The sequence below is a fragment of the Bufo bufo genome, chromosome 6 (genome assembly GCF_905171765.1).
Source record: "Bufo bufo chromosome 6, aBufBuf1.1, whole genome shotgun sequence".
NCBI classification, from domain to species: Eukaryota; Metazoa; Chordata; class Amphibia; order Anura; family Bufonidae; genus Bufo; species Bufo bufo.
The window spans coordinates 325,749,825-325,768,133 of NC_053394.1; the positions used below are offsets into that span (position 1 = coordinate 325,749,825).

The 18,309-nt window shown below is 43.2% G+C and overlaps 1 protein-coding gene across 2 annotated transcripts in view; it reads left to right on the forward strand.

The window, feature by feature from the left end:
- Window positions 1-18,309, forward strand: part of LOC121005911 (protein MTSS 1-like) — a 136,411-nt gene that overhangs the window by 91,819 nt on the left and 26,283 nt on the right. For both annotated transcript variants that reach the window (XM_040438740.1, XM_040438741.1), the window contains exons 5-8: window positions 391-482; window positions 4,297-4,371; window positions 14,925-15,082; window positions 15,656-15,763. In XM_040438740.1, coding sequence (XP_040294674.1) covers window positions 391-482; window positions 4,297-4,371; window positions 14,925-15,082; window positions 15,656-15,763 — 433 coding nt within the window. The remainder of the gene's footprint in view (window positions 1-390; window positions 483-4,296; window positions 4,372-14,924; window positions 15,083-15,655; window positions 15,764-18,309) is intronic.

The following is an 18,309-nucleotide window of genomic DNA, read 5'->3' on the forward strand; positions in this document are numbered from 1 at the left end:
AAATTTAGAGAACACTCCCTATAAACCATGGCAAATTTTGAAACTGGCGAATACCGTGGAAAGTCACAACTTTTTGTGTGTCCATGATTTTCAAGTTTTTAGGTTTGGATTACGCCAAAAACAGTTGTAAACTGATTAATAAATGGAGGCCATAGTGCGTAAAATAAGATACCTTTGCAGAAGTGATATAACCACCAATGGTTCCACTGTCCAGAATGACTTTACGATTTGTCCACATTAAAGTGAACTTTTTGCCTTTTTTCCGTTGTGGTGATTTGTGTCCAGAGGGTTTTCAAGTGAGAATTGGATAATTGCTACCTTGCCTCATTGCTTAATGTTCTCTCCTCTTGCTCTTTGGGGTTTAGTTAAGTATGTTTCTCTTTTCTGCAGAGCCCTGAGTGACAGCTTAATAAACCCCCTAGAAGGAAAAATTGAGGAGTGGAAGAAAATTGCAAGCCAACTTGACAAGGACCACGCAAAAGGTAGGAAACCTCTACTTCACTTCTCGGCATGTGCTCTGCAGATGTTTTTGGACACACGGATAGTAAACTTTTAGATAATGTGAACACATCAAAGACGCATTTAATTTTTAAAAACTTTATTTGTATGCTAGCTCTTGCACAGGCTTTGCTTTCTTAAAGGGTATTACCATCTCAATGGTCCTCAATTCTGTCTTATCGCTTATGCAAAGTTAGGACTATTTGCAAATACTTCGATTTTTCTGTGATAATAAACCCAGTTCCTATTGGTTACAGCCATCTCCGTGTTACTGCAGCAGTGGGTACTTGCACATGTGCATGACTGGCTTACTGGAAGCTCACATTGGTTGTACATGGACAATAGCACCCAGCCATGCCACCTCGCTCTTCTGCTAAAGTAGTGAATAGGACTGCTCAGGAGCCATCATAGAGCCAGCTTATGCCACTGTTCTTGGCACATAACTGCCCAGACTACCACAGCATAACCCTTATCAAGGGCCTACAATTTGCCAAATGCGTTGTATTCCCGGTGTTGCATGTATTACTGTACATTACACATCGGGAGCGAGCATGCGAATGCAATCGGTGCTGTGGTCACATTAATGAAGTACTTAGTATCGTCCACTAAAGTATAGAGGCCGTGCAAACACTGGAGACATAGTGAAAGGACAGTGTCAATTCTACTTTTCATATGACCACCGTGGCCTGATTGATTTTAGCATGGCCGACCCTTTGCTCTCAAGGGAGATAAGTGAGAGATGTTGGCATATAGTTTTAAAACTATGGCTGGCCAAAATAGTAAAAAAAAAATTGTCATTTTGGTCAACTTTCATGTCATAAATATGGTCAGCTTAATTGTTTGAGATGTTGGTAACCCAGCACTGTAGCCCCTTCATTCTCCACACCCGCACCAAGAGTGAAAGTGATGGCACATCCTACCAATCTGTCTTCCCTTTCGGACATGGGAAAACCTCTATAAATGAAGTATCCTCCTCCATCAAGAAAAGAACAAAACAAAATTCTTGTCCTAGAGCAATCGACACAGTGACCCGTGTTCCTGATGTCCCGTCTTTTTGTAGATCCAGCTGTATATCAAATATTGGTTAATAAAAATCTGCTGCACGGAAACCTGGATGTTCTGTTTGCTCGCGCTGTTCCCTAAATATTTGCAGAGTTTCAGAAGTTAAACAGAGACACATTTGGCCTGGAGTCTTAGTAAAGTTTTGTGTCAAATCATGCTCCAGACTCTCGGCTCGGTGAAAATTCAGTGTCTTGGCCCTTTAAATGTCCTCCATTGTGTGTATAGTGGTACAATGGTTTGCTTTATTTCTTTTAGTGCTTTGTTCACCTCCAACTTATTTCATCATACATGACTGACTTTGTGCTATGTCTAAGACGTATACTTGTGTCCACAGCGCAACCTTGAAGGAGTTCACATTCCACAAGAGCAATGACAGGTTCAGTAACCTGCCCTAGTGCCAAGGTTATATCATTGCAGATACTGTACAGAGGTGGAGGTTCACTTTCATTGCCTTCAAAATGGCCTATTTGCGCTCCATCTACATCAGGGGGAGCAACTGGTGGCCCTTGGGTGTTCTCCCTGACTCTTTTCTCAGTGTACTGTACGATACACCGTCTCATGTGCTCAGCCTGCTGTTCTCCATAAGACATACCCTTGGATGGTGTCAAGGGCCATGTTTTGGTTCTCCATAACGGAGTAGTAGATACACCAACACTGATCAGTCAGTGGTGTCTTCAACAGCCTGATTCCACAGACTGATTCTGTTTAAAGGGTTTTCTGAGATTTGTGCCATTATACCAAAGAAATACTTTCCAGAATACTCCTGAAAGGTCCTAAAGGTCATCAGAAATAAGATCACAACAGTGAATGCTGTTCCATTATGGCTGATTTGACCTCTAGCAGCACCCCATGATTGGTGGATGTTATCATGCCACGTGATTTCACTACAGTGAAGCAAACATTGGACCCATAGAAGGCACGTTTCAGACAGACATGTCAGGAATGATAAGTCCTTGCCCCAATCAGAGACTTGTATGTACAGTGGGGGAAATAATTATTTGACCCCTCACTGATTTTGTAAGTTTGTCCAATGACAAAGAAATGAAAAGTCTCAGAACAGTATCATTTCAATGGTAGGTTTATTGTAACAGTGGCAGATAGCACATCGAAAGGAAAATCGAAAAAATAACTTTAAATAAAAGATAGCAACTGATTTGCATTTCATTGAGTGAAATAAGTATTTGAACCCCTACCAACCATTAAGAGTTCTGGCTCCCACAGAGTGGTTAGACACTTCTACTCAATTAGTCACCCTCATTAAGGACACCTGTCTTAACTAGGCACCTGTATAAAAGACACCTGTCCACAGAATCAATCAATCAAGCAGACTCCAAACTCTCCAACATGGGAAAGACCAAAGAGCTGTCCAAGGATGTCAGAGACAAAATTGTAGACCTGCACAAGGCTGGAATGGGCTACAAAACCATTAGCAAGAAGCTGGGAGAGAAGGTGACAACTGTTGGTGCGATTGTTCGAAAATGGAAGGAGCACAAAATGACCATCAATCGACCTCGCTCTGGGGCTCCACGCAAGATCTCACCTCGTGGGGTGTCAATGGTTCTGAGAAAGGTGAAAAAGCATCCTAGAACTACACGGGAGGAGTTAGTTAATGACCTCAAATTAGCAGGGACCACAGTCACCAAGAAAACCATTGGAAACACATTACACCGCAATGGATTAAAATCCTGCAGGGCTCGCAAGGTCCCCCTGCTCAGGAAGGCACATGTGCAGGCCCGTCTGAAGTTTGCCAATGAACACCTGAATGATTCAGAGAGTGACTGGGAGAAGGTGCTGTGGTCTGATGAGACCAAAATAGAGCTCTTTGGCATTAACTCAACTCGCTGTGTTTGGAGGAAGAAAAATGCTGCCTATGACCCCCAAAACACCGTCCCCACCGTCAAGCATGGGGGTGGAAACATTTTGCTTTGGGGGTGTTTTTCTGCTAAGGGCACAGGACAACTTATTCGCATAAACGGCAAAATGGACGGAGCCATGTATCGTGAAATCCTGAGCGACAACCTCCTTCCCTCTGCCAGGAAACTGAAAATGGGTCGTGGATGGGTGTTCCAGCACGACAATGACCCAAAACATACAGCAAAGGCAACAAAGGAGTGGCTCAAGAAGAAGCACATTAAGGTCATGGAGTGGCCTAGTCAGTCTCCGGACCTTAATCCAATCGAAAACCTATGGAGGGAGCTCAAGCTCAGAGTTGCACAGAGACAGCCTCGAAACCTTAGGGATTTAGAGATGATCTGCAAAGAGGAGTGGACCAACATTCCTCCTAAAATGTGCGCAAACTTGGTCATCAATTACAGGAAACGTTTGACCTCTGTGCTTGCAAACAAGGGTTTTTCCACCAAGTATTAAGTCTTTTTTTGTTAGAGGGTTCAAATACTTATTTCACTCAATGAAATGCAAATCAGTTGCTATCTTTTATTTAAAGTTATTTTTTCGATTTTCCTTTTGATGTGCTATCTGCCACTGTTACAATAAACCTACCATTGAAATGATACTGTTCTGAGACTTTTCATTTCTTTGTCATTGGACAAACTTACAAAATCAGTGAGGGGTCAAATAATTATTTCCCCCACTGCATGTGCTGGAATCTTGTTAGGTGCTATGGGCAATGCTGGCACTTTTTGTGAGAACCGTTTTTCTGCCCGAGGCCTGTCCTCTACCAGACTGTTGGACGTTTGCCATTTTGACTAATTCTTGGTGTTCTGTGTCACGTTTTAGAGTATAAGAAGGCCCGGGCCGAGATTAAGAAGAAATCCTCAGATACAATAAAGTTGCAAAAGAAAGTGAAGAAAGGTAATGTAATATTCTGTCGAACATTGGGTCCATATTGGTTATGTTCCTGTGCCGAGGGCAGCAGAGGTGTTTCCCAGATTAATTGGCATTCACAATGAAATGTTCTTACCGAAGAGCCTACATCTGAGCGAATGCTGTCGTGTTATTAATGTGCAGTCTACCTCCTCAGCTGTATAGTTCTCCCTTCAGTTCAGACTTCTGCAAAGTCTTGGCATCGCTGATCTGAGCTAATGATCATTCACAGGATTTATGGCTCACAACGAAACTTCCTGCTTTAAATACATGCTAGATTAATAGCGTTGTTTTGTGGGGAAGGAAATGTGACAGAGGAAATAGGAAAGACAGGAAATAGTGGGCCTTTCAGAGACCTCTGTGGGGAGAAGAAAATGAGTAATCTGCAGAATGCTCCTCGTGTATGTCCATGTCTGCTTCTATCCGTCCCTATGGCCAGCCATATTAAGTGCAGTAATACATGTATAGAACACCTGCTGCTGACTGCAGATCAGTCATTTGTATGTCGATACTCAGCCCTATTTCCCCACTATTTCCCCCACACACCAGTGGAATGCATAGAGAGGACTTCTCCTGGAGTCCTCTCCATTATGAGCGCATACACAGGAGTCCTCTCAACGCATTCCATGGTTAGTTCATAAGCGCACAGCGGGGGAATGGAGATGAATATCAAAATACTAATTACTGATCCAGAGTCGGTGGCAGATGTTCTATATTTGTATTATTGTACTTAAAATGTAGTTATAGCTATATATAATATATTGTGTTTGTGTATTATATATGTGTAAAATGTAGTTATAGCTATATATAATATATTGTTTGTGTATTATATGTCTAAAATGTAGTTTTAGATAGATATATATATATATCTAATATATATAAAATATTATAGACCGAATGTGATAGATACACTGTTCGGTACATATATCCGTGCACCCATCACAAAAGTCAGTAGACCCCTCACATTTTTGTAAATATTTTATTCTATCTTTTCATGGGACAACACAGAAGATCTGACACTGATACAATGTAAAGTAGTCAGTGTACAGCTTGTATAACAGTGTAAATGTGGTGTGCCCTCAAAATAACTCAACACACAGCCATTAATGTCTAAACCGCTGGAAACAAAAGTGCGTACACCCCTGAGTGAAAATCGGCAAATTGTGCCCAAAGTGTCAATATCTTATGTGACCACCATTATTTTCCAGCACTGCCTTAACTCTCTTGGGCATGGAGTTCACGAGCGCTTCACAGGTTGTCACTGGAATCCTCTTCCACTCCTCCATGACATCACGGAGCTGGTGGATGTTAGAGACCGTGTGCTCCTCCACCTTCCATTTGAGGATGCCCCACAGATGCTCAATAGGGTTTAGGTCTGAAGACATGCTTGGCCAGTCCAGCACCTTTTACCCTCAGTTTCTTTAACAAGACAGTGGTCGTCTTGGAGGTCTTGTTTGGGGTCGTTATCTTGGAATACCACACTGCAGCCCAGTTTCCAGAGGCAAGGGATCATGCTCTTCTTCAGTGTCACAGTACATGTTGGCATTCATGGTTCCCTCAACAAATTATATTTCCCCACAGCCGGCAGCACTCATGCATGCACCGTGACACTCCCACCACCGTTCTTGACTGTATGCAAGACACAATTGTCTTTGTACTCCTAACTTGGTTGCCGCCACACACGCTTGACACCATCTGAACCAAATAAGTTTATCTTGGTCTCATCAGACAACAGGACATGGTTCCAGTAATCCATGTCCTTAGTCTGCTTGTATTCAGCAAAATATTTGCAGGCTTTCTTGTGCATCATCTTCCTATGGGACGACAGCCATGTAGACCAATTTGATGCAGTGTGCGGCGTATGGTCTGAGCACTGATAGACTGACCCCCCCCCCCACCCCTTTAAGCTCTGCGGCAATGCTGGCAGTACTCACATTTCTATTTTGATAAGACAACCTCTGGATATGACACGGAGCACGTGCACTCAACTCCTTTGGTCGACCATGGCCAGGCCTGTTCTGAGTGGAGCCTGTCTTGTTAAACCGCTGTATGGTCTTGGCCACCGTGCTGCAGCTCCGTTTCAGGGTGTTGGCGAACTTCTTATAGCCTTGGCCATCTCTTTGTAGAACAACAATTCTTTTTTTCCGATCCTCAGAGAGTTCTTTGCCATGAGGAGCCATGTTGAACTTCCAGTGACCAGTATGAGAGAGTGTGAGAGCGATAACACCAAATTTAACCTGCTCCCCATTCAAGCCTGAGACCTTGTAACACTAACGAGTCGCATAACACCAGGGAGGTAAAATGGCTAATTGGGCACAATTTGGCCATTTCTACTTAGGGGTGTACTAACTTTTGTTGCCAGCAATTTATACATTAATGGCTGTGTGTTAAGTTGTTTTGAGAGCACGCCAAATTTACACTGTTATACAAGCTGTACACTGACTACTTTACATTGCATCAGTGTCAGATCTTCAGTGTTGTCCCATGAAAAGATGTAATAAAATAATTACATAAATGTGAGTGGTGTACTGACTTTTGTGAGGTACTGTACATCTTTCTGGAAAAGCTGGATGACAGCAGTGTTGGTACTAGTACAGCTCCCACCCAGCTTTCCTACACTTCCTCTGATGGTGCTCTATTGCAGATTTCTGGAAAAGCTGGTGGAGCTGTAGTCTTGGCCACATTAGTGGTCACCTAGCTTTCCCAGGTAATTGAGAAATTGCTGACTAGATTTATGAAGTAACTATTTATGCCTTGCTCCAGTTGCTGAAGTTGAGAGATTACTTTGCAGGTTTTCAATGGCATGAAATGCGTGTACCACAACTGCAGGAGGTAGATAGCAGTGTTTTATGGGCTTCGTTGGAAGTTGTGGGATGTACCACTAATCCTAATTTCGGCCCCTCAATTCTGTCTGCCGAATATTCCTTTTTGTATTTTTTGGCCCCGGAGTGTGTTTTTCCGCAGCCATCCTGAGGAATTACCTCACGGGATTGCTCCTGAAAGGGAGTTTTGTCACTATGGTGGATTTTTCTTGGCGTCACTACTGGTCAGATCATGAACACAAAGATGTTCCTCAGAATATATTTATAAAGATTGCTGTGTTTCTCAGTGGAAAGAAAATCCCTCTAGTAACCACCCAGTTTGTGCTGCGATACACATCTCTAAAACCACATTGACAACGGTGCCGCTCTTCCTACGTGCATTTTCATTTGTATGAATATACGGCCTGTTAATTTACTATGAGTCCTACTCCACCACAAGGCATTTTCCTGCTCTGGTCTCTGGCACGTACTTGAGGTGGCTGAAGAAAGCTCCTGTGTGAGATCATTACAATATAATATACTCTTCCCACCATGTAAAGCCTGGACTGGGCTTCCCTGAAAAAAAACCTGCATTCCTATGAAAATCAACAATTGCTTTGTAAGCCAGGCTGATATTAAAGTGTTTATGTCCTAATAACGGGAAGTACATATGCCTCCACTAAGCAGCCCCAACCCCGAATTTTCAAAATTTTGATGTATATCAAGGATATTGACCCTATCTTGTCAAAGGCTGATGAGTCAGCTGATAAAACTTTTTTGAAGCTGGTAGAATCTATACCCCTCCAATCTTTTGTTGATTATGTAATTGGATGCCAGCGTTGCCCACAGTGGGTAACCTATGTTGAGCAGCTGACCTGGTTTGGGGTACCTATTGATGTCCATATGGGGCTGAACAGTGGTCAGCACTGTTGCCTTGCAGCTTTTGAGTCCTACGGTCAAGTTTGACCATGAGCAACATCATATGTCCCTGTTAGAGTATTTCTGAACTTTCTCCTGGGTACTCTAGTTTTATCCCACACTCCAAAAAATATACTTTCTTCCTGTGAAATTGGCCTTGGATGTTTTCAGCCTATATAAATATTAGTGTTGAGCGGACTTGTGTTTTCAAGTTCGGCGTACAAGGTTTGGGTTATCTAAGAATTCTGTTATGGATTCTGCTACCGTGGACCATAAGTTAATAATGGAATTCTTAGATAACCCAAACTTTGTACGCCGAACTTGAAAACACAAGTTCGCTCATCCCTAGATGTTATACTACAATAATAATACCTACTTTTTAATTCTTTATAAAAAAATATATATATATAATTTTTCACCTTTTTGATGGACACTGCTGAGGTCCCTGTACATAGAGCATGCATGTATCTGACTCTTTCAGTGGGAGTCTCAATGTGACCCAAATGGGAATGTTTCCCTCTGTTTGATTTGGCGTAAAATCATTGTCCTGACTGTTATCCCTGGATCTCCGACAATGAAGACATGTCAGAGGAGAAATGATTACTTCCTCCTCCCTGAGCATGGTACAAGTCACTCCTCACCATCTTGCCTGAATATGGGAGCTTTATCATGATGGGGATTTTTACAGTCAGTTATACAGGCGTCCATCTTGTAATTTGAGCCAAATTTATCAAATGTTGCATGATTTCTGATTAATTTGGCTAATTTTTAAGTCTAACGCTTCTGTCTTAAAATGTTTCTGCTTTCTAAGCCGCCCCTTTACTGGAGTAAGTTTGCAAAAAATGTTGTGCTGTTTTAAAAAGTCTCAGCTTAAATCTGGCTTGAGCCAACTCGGCAGACTCTCTACCCACTTTCCCACCTACTTTTTAAAACTGGGGCGAGTGGTGTAAATGTGTTGGAAAATGTTTTGCTCAAAGAAGCCTTTTTATCTATTCTAGAGTGCTGGACTTGAGAAATCTTCCCAGCATTATGTACATGTCAGAAAGGGATTAATAGGTTTAATAACCATTGACCTGAGAAATTAACGGGGTATTTCCATCTAGGACATTGATGGCATATCGCCAAGATATGCCATCAGTGTCAGGAGCTGGTCCCACCTCTGGGACCTGCTCCTATCTCCAGGATGGGGCCCAAAGTGTAGGGAGAGTAGCTGCACATGTGCGGCCACCAGCTGTTCTCCGCTATGCCATGTCAGAAAATAGCCGAGCGCTGGCGCAGCAATTTCCAGAGGTCCCATAGCAGTGAATGGAGAGGTGGCCTCTCTTACGCGACTTGCTCTCTATTCACCTCCATTGGACTTCTGAAAACAGCCAAGTGGGCTCGCTCAGCTCTTTTCGGAATTCCCACAGCAGTTAATGATCAGGCAAGTGCAGTGTGCTCTCCTTCATTTGAGGGGCGACCTGTTCTGGAGATAGGTGCAGGTATCACCTCTGGGACCTACTCCTATTTGACACTGATTGCATATCCTAGTGATCAATTCCATCAGTGTCCCAGATGGGACAACCCCTTTTAAGATAGAAGTATATGGTAGCATACTTTGAAGGCTGTATACCCTTATAAATAAGTTTAGTTATTTTCCAGTAATCCAAAATATCTGATAATGTGGCATGTGTCAAGTCCAGATGCCAGAATTGCCAACAAGCATAGCAGCCACTAATTGCCTAGGTGAGTCAATAGTTCTACATAGTTCAAGGGGTTGTCCCATGAAAAACATTCTACAGTTTAGAACCAGCCCCTGGATCTGAATACGTTTGTAATTGCATGTAATTACAAATTTAGTATAGGCATAGAATTATTCAATAAAATGCATCTGTATAGCTCCACCTGCTGTTTTCATTTTTTGTTTTTTTCCTTATTTCTCTGTCCGACTCAGAGATGGCCGCACATGCTCAGTTTCATCCTTCAACTGCCTCCTGAGCTGTGATAGGGAGACAGATGCAGCAGAAAGGACACACCCCTTAACTGCAGCCAAAAGGACACTCCCCTTCAGCTGCTGGAAAGATGTATGATGTCTAATTTTCATTTTTTACATCAATCATGGCATAATCCCTTTGATAGTTCAGCCCGAGTTCAGCAGGAGGAGTGGGGAGAGCTGCTTTAACCCCTCATATCTTGGGATCGGTAGCAGCTAGAAATACGTGCCTGGTCTTGTTTGAAAGCCGAGAGTTGTGAGCATTAAAACAAAGTCAGCATCACAGCATTATCTCAACCAGCTTCGGGAGATATAGTGGTTAGAAATTGGGTCGGGAGTTTCAGCTGTTTGCACTCCCGACCGATTTCTAACACCTATATCTCCCGAGGTCGTAGCTGTTACCCAGTCCAAAATATGAAGAGTTAAATCAGCCCTTCAGCTGGCTTTGATCTCAGCCAGCCTAGAGGGGAGGGGGGGGGGGGGGGCAATGGGGAGCTGACAGTCTGTAGGGAGAAGAGAAGAAAACAAAAAAAAAATCTAAATTTGGCAACATTATAATCATAAGGTCCAACAGAATAACAGACATTGAATGCCGTAAAAATAAATTCCACAAAATAATGTTCAAATTGCTGGCTTTTTTATCTTTTCCCCTAAAAATAAGTTATAGGGTTTATCCGACTCCTCTGGATAAGTCTTCAGCATCTTATCAGTGGGGTTCTGACACCCGGGACCCCCACTGATCAGCTGTTTGAAGAATGCCCGTCGCTCCTGTTTACCGCTGCTGCCTTCTCAAACAGCTGATCGGTGGGGTGACAGGTGTTTGATCCCCACCTATTATATGCTGATGACTTATCCATAGGATAGGTCATCAGTTACAACAAGTCGGATAGCCCCTTTATTTTATTTAATACACTATATGAACCCCAAAATGGTTCCTAAACAAAAAAAAAAACACCTATGACTCTCTCAAAAAGGTCTGAGATAGCTAAATTGAAGGAAAAAAATTAAAAAAGTTGACTGCTGGAACTCAGAGGGGACTAAAGATGCATGGAGCTTGGAAGATGAATAGAACTATGGCTGGCTCTGTACAGCAGGCTCATACATTTCATGATCTATAGAACATATATGTGACATATATATGACATACTGTATGGCGCACTTAGACTCTGCACCTGCGCAGCATTACAATCCACTACTATCATACTCTCACCATCCAAGAAAACAGCTGAGAAAGCAGGAAAGGTAAAAATGGCATTTTCTTTTTATTGGTTTGATTGGAGTGAAAAATGTTAAGCATTGGTCATACGGTTATGAAATGTTCCAGAGGCGCATTCTTGAACTTAAATCAGGCTATCGCTCGAATCTAATGCTTCCAAAGTTCACATTTGCAGGCATGCTGTGAATGCATAAGCGAGGCTTCCTGTAAAACACTGTAGAATAGTCCTACAGCATAAACACTCCCAGGCAGGGCTTCCTAATCTTTCATGCTCTATAGCATGGGTGGGGTACAACTTGGCATCCACTGTGAACGAAGCACAAGCCAATAAGGGTCCTTTATCTGCACTTAAGGAACTATTGTAACCATAAACGTGGCGTCTTTATTGGATGGAGATTGAAGGGGGTCCAACGGGTAAATGCATGCGGGCATCTCCAGTCTTCTCCTCTCCTTGGTTGGGCATTTCCTAGTGATGCTGGAGGTCCCAGCAGACATATCCTCACTGATCAAACACTTAGGTACATATTGTATAGGTATATGGTTGTGATCCTCCATTTGACAACTTTTGAGTTGCAGTACCCCTGGAATTCACCTCTTTACCAAAGCATCACCCTATGACAACTTTGACTTGGCAAAAAGCTACATAGTGGAGGCTCTAGCTTCATGGCGGTGTGGAATTTTTAAAAATGCTTACATTTCATCTGTAAAAACTGCCCTGGCAATAGCCACATTGCAAAATGACATGACTTTGAATATATCCTTATAGCTCATTAGCACAGTCATGTTGGTGCATATGTTCAAGAGGGTGGCATGTAGGCTCATCAGCCTAGCACCCACAGACGGGGTGGTGTATTCAGACGTACCTGTTGAGGAGCGGTTCTTGCCATGTGATTCCACAGATAACACAGAGAAATCTCTGTAAAGGGGCTCTGCCACTAATAATGATTTTTCCCTATCCACAGGACAGGGGATAAGTGTTAGGAGTCTGATCGCAAGCATGTCCACTGCCCCATTCACTTCTCTGGGACTGCTGAGCCCCTTAGCCATTAGCAGTAAAAACACAAGCAAATATCGGCCACTAAGCAAGAACCGCAACATGACTGCCAGAGCTGCCTACACCCTGCAGTCCTTATTCCATTGATAGACAATAGGAAATTCCTGCCAGCCCTGTATGGTCTTGAAATGTTTTGGTGATGACATGATAGGGAGTTGCTATTAAAGGGCATCTGTCAGCAGCTTTCTACCTATGAAACTGCCTGACTTGTTGCCTGTGCACTTGGCAGCTGAAGGCATCTGTGTTGGTCCCATGTTCATATGTCCCCGCATTGCTGAGAAAAATGATGTTTTAATATATGCAAATGAGCCTCTAGGAGCAACGGGGGCGTTACCATTACACCTAGAGGCTCTGCTCTCTCTGCAAATGCTGCAACCTCCCACTTGATTGACAGGACCAGGTAGTGTTAATATGATCACACCTGGTTCTGTCAAAGTGCAGAGGGTCCAGCAGTTGCAGAGAGAGCTGAGACTCTAGGTGTAATGGTAACGCCCCCGTTGCTCCTAAAGACTCATTTGCATATATTAAAACATAATTTTTCTCAGCAATACGGGCACATATGAACATGGGACCAACACAGATGCCTTCAGCTGCCAGCCGGTGTCATAGGTACAAATCTGCTGACAGATGCCTTTTAAGCATTTCCTTAATATATTATTTTAAGTTTGTGCTTCAGTCTATAGATCACCCTGGTGTCTCTGAGAAATTTGAGTATTTTGTGGAGTTATAGTTTGTCCCAGAAAACCGAATCTCATGTGTCCCTTTCACTAGCTACCTTACTGGGGGGGAGTGGAGAGAGGCGGCGCTCGGTAAAGTAGGGTGCACACGTATTATACCTTAAGGGACAATGTCTGACATTTTTGAGCAATGCATTGTGCATTGTGTGCGGGAGGTGAGGACTCTTCATCTATATTCCAAACATAATCTTCAAAAAGCGATGCTCATTCCTTTTCAGGTAACACGGTTTTTGACGTTTCCTGTAGAGATTTAATTAACTTACATAAAATGTCTGCAGCGGCTCCAGACACGTCTCAAGTGTAACTAATGGCCACGGGCTGTATAATGAGAGTAGAGATATTTCTGCCTTTACGAGTCACGCTAGTGTATATAGCTGTATAGCATGTGCGTATCCCGTCCATAAAGCAGTCATATCGTGAATAGGGACTATTAGAACTTATCTTCCTCATTTATGGAGACGGTATACTTCTCTGCCGTCTTCTCGTGTAGTATTTCATTTCAGATGTTTCTTCCCTCATGGGATCAAAAAGCCACCGGCAAACCACTGTGCTCCATGTGAACAAGCCCTGATGCCACGTTCACATGGATCTTTCGGGGACTCGGCTGAGTAATGGACTGCAGAACATATGAGTGTACAGCTGCCGGGTGTCAGCTGTGTGAGGGGCAGGCAGGGATTCTGTCATTCCAGCCATTTGTTCCTTCGCATTCTTCAGCGGCATTTGCTGATTTATTCCTTTAAGAAGTTAGAAAGTATAAATAATGCTTGCGCTGCTAATAAGGAAGCTTTATCCTAGGCTTAACAAGGATACGGCCACACGGAGCGCTGCCGGTTTTCCGCATTGGAATTGCTTGCAGAAAATCCACCGCACTTACAGTAGCAGCAAAAGATCTCATCCACCGGCTGCAGAGGGATTCCGCATTCAAATCCACAGATAATTTGACATTCAAAATCCGTATGTCAACTTTCGCTCTAGATTTAACCCTTTGCAAAGCAGGGCGAAATCCGCGGCGAATCTGAGTTTACGCACCGAAATCTGCAGTGGACCCACCTCGTGTAGCCATACTCTTATTGGGCTTTCCTGTACAGTTCATTACTCCCAACATGGACACTTGCTGTTGCAACTCCCATAGAAATGAATAGAGTATTCTGGGAGCTGTAGTTTCAGAACAGCTGGAGCGCCAGAGATTGGTGACTCCTGGTATAGGACCCTGCCTTTAGTTGGTTAAATCGCTTGCAGATCAGATGAGTAATGATCTCTATGATCAATTAGACCTTTGCGGTTGGATCGTACTGTTAACAAAGTGTTAAACCAGCGTTACAGGGTATAGGTCATCAAATTCCATAAAAGCAGCGTCGCCGTTGGACGCTAGTCGGAGACCAACTCTGCTTGATCACTGCAACTTTCATTTGATGATGCATAATTTAGAATTTACCGACTGGAAGTACCGTATCAGTACTTCCTCTGAATCTTCAGTACATTATAAAGTTTGCTGTAGTCGTCAGCGTTTGATTTTCATAGACGGTTGTAACAGTGACATCTGGCGGCTAAAAAAGGTTCTGCACCATGTCCAAAAATCATATGGATGATTAGTATTGCTCTATTATTAATGACAAATCTGAGATTTTGAAAGGCACATAATGTATTTCAGATTTATAGGCAGTGCCGTTGAGTTTACATGTTTTAATCTTATCATTTTACATAATTATTAACATATGCTGCACTCTTGGACATCCTAACTCTAATATGTAAACTGAAGATTAGATGTTCGGTGCTAGCACATAAGTGCACCAGGTCCCTGTTTGTTAGGGTCTTTAAGTTCAGTCTGTTGTTTTTCCCATAGGCAAAGATGATGCTCGGATGCAGCTGGACAGCGTCCTGCAGGATGTCAATGACAAGTACATGCTTCTAGAAGAAACCGAGAAGAAGGCTGTGTATCGAGCATTAGTGGAGGAACGAGGGCGCTTCTGCATGTTCGTGTCATTTCTCAAGCCAGTCTTGGTAAGTTCTGAAAGGTCATGATGAGAGTTGTAGTTTCATCACAGTTGGAGAGCCACAGATGTCTACTTTACCCCATGCTTGTAAAAATATGGGGAAATCCCTCCAAAATCCAGTTGACATCAGTGTCCTTTTACAACGAGTAACTGCACTTCCATTCCACCATCCACTTATGATGAGGTGCTTTTGAAAGCACAGTGAAAGACCATGCAGAGGTCAACACCTGTTAGATGGAGATGGGCATCACATACCATTTGAGGTTGAGGACCATGTGCCGTGTCTGGTATTGCCATTCAGTCCTTATCAGGGGAATGATCCTGTAATACCAACCACAGCTCATTGGTAAGAGTAGCGCAGTTTCTGGAGAAAAAGGTTATTGGGTTCTGTGATGTATGTCAGAGCAGAAAATAACCCAAAGCTATGAGTGAAATGGAAAATGAGTAACCGGGCACGACTATTACACAGTGGACAGAGCTGGGTAGTGCCAGTGTCTGGCTGATCAGTGGGGCAGGTGGGTAGGTCATCAGTAAGTAGTCCGGGGAAACCCACTTTATTATTGTTCTGTTCTTTTTATAGGATGAAGAGATTGGCATGCTGGGAGAAATAACTCACTTACAGACCATCCTAGAAGACCTGACAAATCTGACAGCTGAACCAAACAAACTGCCCCCCTTGAGCGAGCAGGTACGAAGTAGGGGGGATAGTTGGGATAATGTCTAATGCATATCATCATATTCGTTCTGTACTCTGCAAATCGCGGATCCACAAAATACGGATGCAGTCCATGTGCCGTCTGCTTTGACTTCAATGGGTCCGCATTTTGTGGACATTTTCTCTCTCTTGATCCATGCACTGTCTGTTCTTCAAAAGGATAGAACTTGCCCTATACTTGGCCACAAAATGTGGACCACGGACCCATTGAAGCTAATAGGTCAGCAGAAAATGCGGATGCCACACGGGCAGTATCCGTATTTTGCGGAGCCGCAGTTTGCCGACCGCAAAATACATACTGTCATGTGGATGAGGCCCAATACTTATGTTTGATGTCGCCTGTTGATTGGGTTGTAGGTCTCCGCCTTGTTGCGCTAATCACTGTCACGTCTCTGAGTTTCTATTCCTTTAGACATGTGCTCCCTGGATGAATAAAATGTATTATTGCTGGTAATCACTATTTCAGACCAGGCAGAGGCAGGATGGAGTGTCCTTCTATAGCTTCACTGACATTGCTCTGTTGTAGAGGATTTCTAGGACATATTATTGATGGCCTGTCCTTATAATCAGCCGTCATTGTGGGATCTGTGGCTGGCAGGGACCCCGTCAGCTGTTAGAGAGAGAACGCAGGGTTGTCTCAATACCAAAATTTTGATTCGGTTTCGATACCATAAAAAAGTATTGTGATCCTCGATACCATTCCATACCACGCAAAAATAAAACACAAAAAATCCTTTTGATTATTTAAACGTAAAACGTTTATTGAATTGAACAGAAAAACCTGCACCAGATATCAGATTGTAAGAGTTCGATATTGAATTTCACAATGTAACAATGCTAATGAGGAGCCTTCACCTCTCCTGCCCCGACAACTCTTTAGGCAAATAATTCTGGAGCATTTATTCTATCTCTTACAAACTCTATTATTCCAGCTAGAAGTTTGTATTGGAGCTTGGTGTTAAGAATGGAGCACGTGTCCCTCACATTAACCCCACGTTGCCCATTATGTGAGATGGTACTTTGGGGGTCACTTACTATTAATGTGAGGCACAAGGGGTCCAGTCCAAAAGCGTGTGCCTAGCCTGACATTAAAGATAAGTGACCCCCATCAAGTTTAAAACATGGTAGTGGCAAGATGAGTCACATTAACCCCAAATCTTGCTGGCTGCCTGATACATGTTTTTTGCCTACCTTTATTGTGGGCCGGGTACCTGCGCTGGCTGCTCAGTGCACTAGACGGTGCAGCGGTTTATTACCTCCCCCGTCCCTCCTCCTGCTTTAATTAGCCACACATTCATTGGTGGCAGTGGTGCGGGCAGCTTCCAAGCCCGCTCATTTAATTGGGCTCAGCGGCAGGCACGTCATAGGAGGGAGGGACTCCCTCCTTCCTTCTCCTCTGACTCTGGCCACAGAACAATAGCGCACGCGCCGAGCACCATGTTATCTCATAAGAGGAGATACTGGGCTGCGCAGTAGCGCAGCCTAGTATCGAAAAAATGAAAATCCCGGTACCGAATCGATACTGGTATAAAAGTATCGATTGGGTATCGAAATTTCGATACCCGAGACAACCATAATTACAACCCTGCCATCCCAGTCACTTCAATAGGACGGCTCCGTCCTATTCATTCCTTTTGCGTGGGAGGGAGCCGTCCCATTGAAATGCAAGGGATGGAGTAGCTGTAATTACACAGTGTATTTACAGTGTTAATGGCAAGCAGGTATTCAGAGCGCTGCGTTCTCTTCTAACAGCTGATCGGCATGGGTGCTGGCAGTTGGACACCCCTGAGGATAGGCCATCAGTATGAAAACCCCAGAAAACCCCTTAAATGCAACTATTTGTGGAAAATACTGATAAGGAATGAAAATCGGACATCATATAGTACATGACAACCTCTTTCTAACAAAGCTAGAACCAGCCCTGTACCTCACATGGATCCAGAGATCTCCCCATTCATTGCTCTGCTAGATTTATATCAAGCTGACAGCTCAAGGGGAGTGTCTTTTCTGCTGCAGCTAAGGGGGCGTGTCTCAGCTCTGCCTATCACAGCTAAGGGGGCGTGTCTCAGCTCTGCCTATCACAGCTCAGGAGGCAGTTGAAGGATGAAACGGAGCATGTGCGGCCTTCTCAGTGATCAGGACAAAGAAATAAGAAATTAAGTGGGCACTATACAGATACATTTTATTGAATAACTCAGTAACTATATACATTTTTTATTTACATGCAATTAAAAAAGTATTCAGATCCAGGTGCTGGTTGGAAAACTGTAGAATATTTTTGTGGGACAACCCCTTTAACCCCTTAAGGACTCAGCCCTATTTCACCTTAAGGACTTGGCCATTTTTTGCAAATCTGACCAGTGTCACTTTATGTGGTGATAACTTTAAAACACTTTTACTTATCCAGGCCATTCTGAGATTGATTTTTTGTCACATATTGTACTTCATAGCACTGGTAAAATGGAGTCCAAAAAATTTATTTATTAAAAAAAATACCAAATTTACCAAAATTTGGGAAA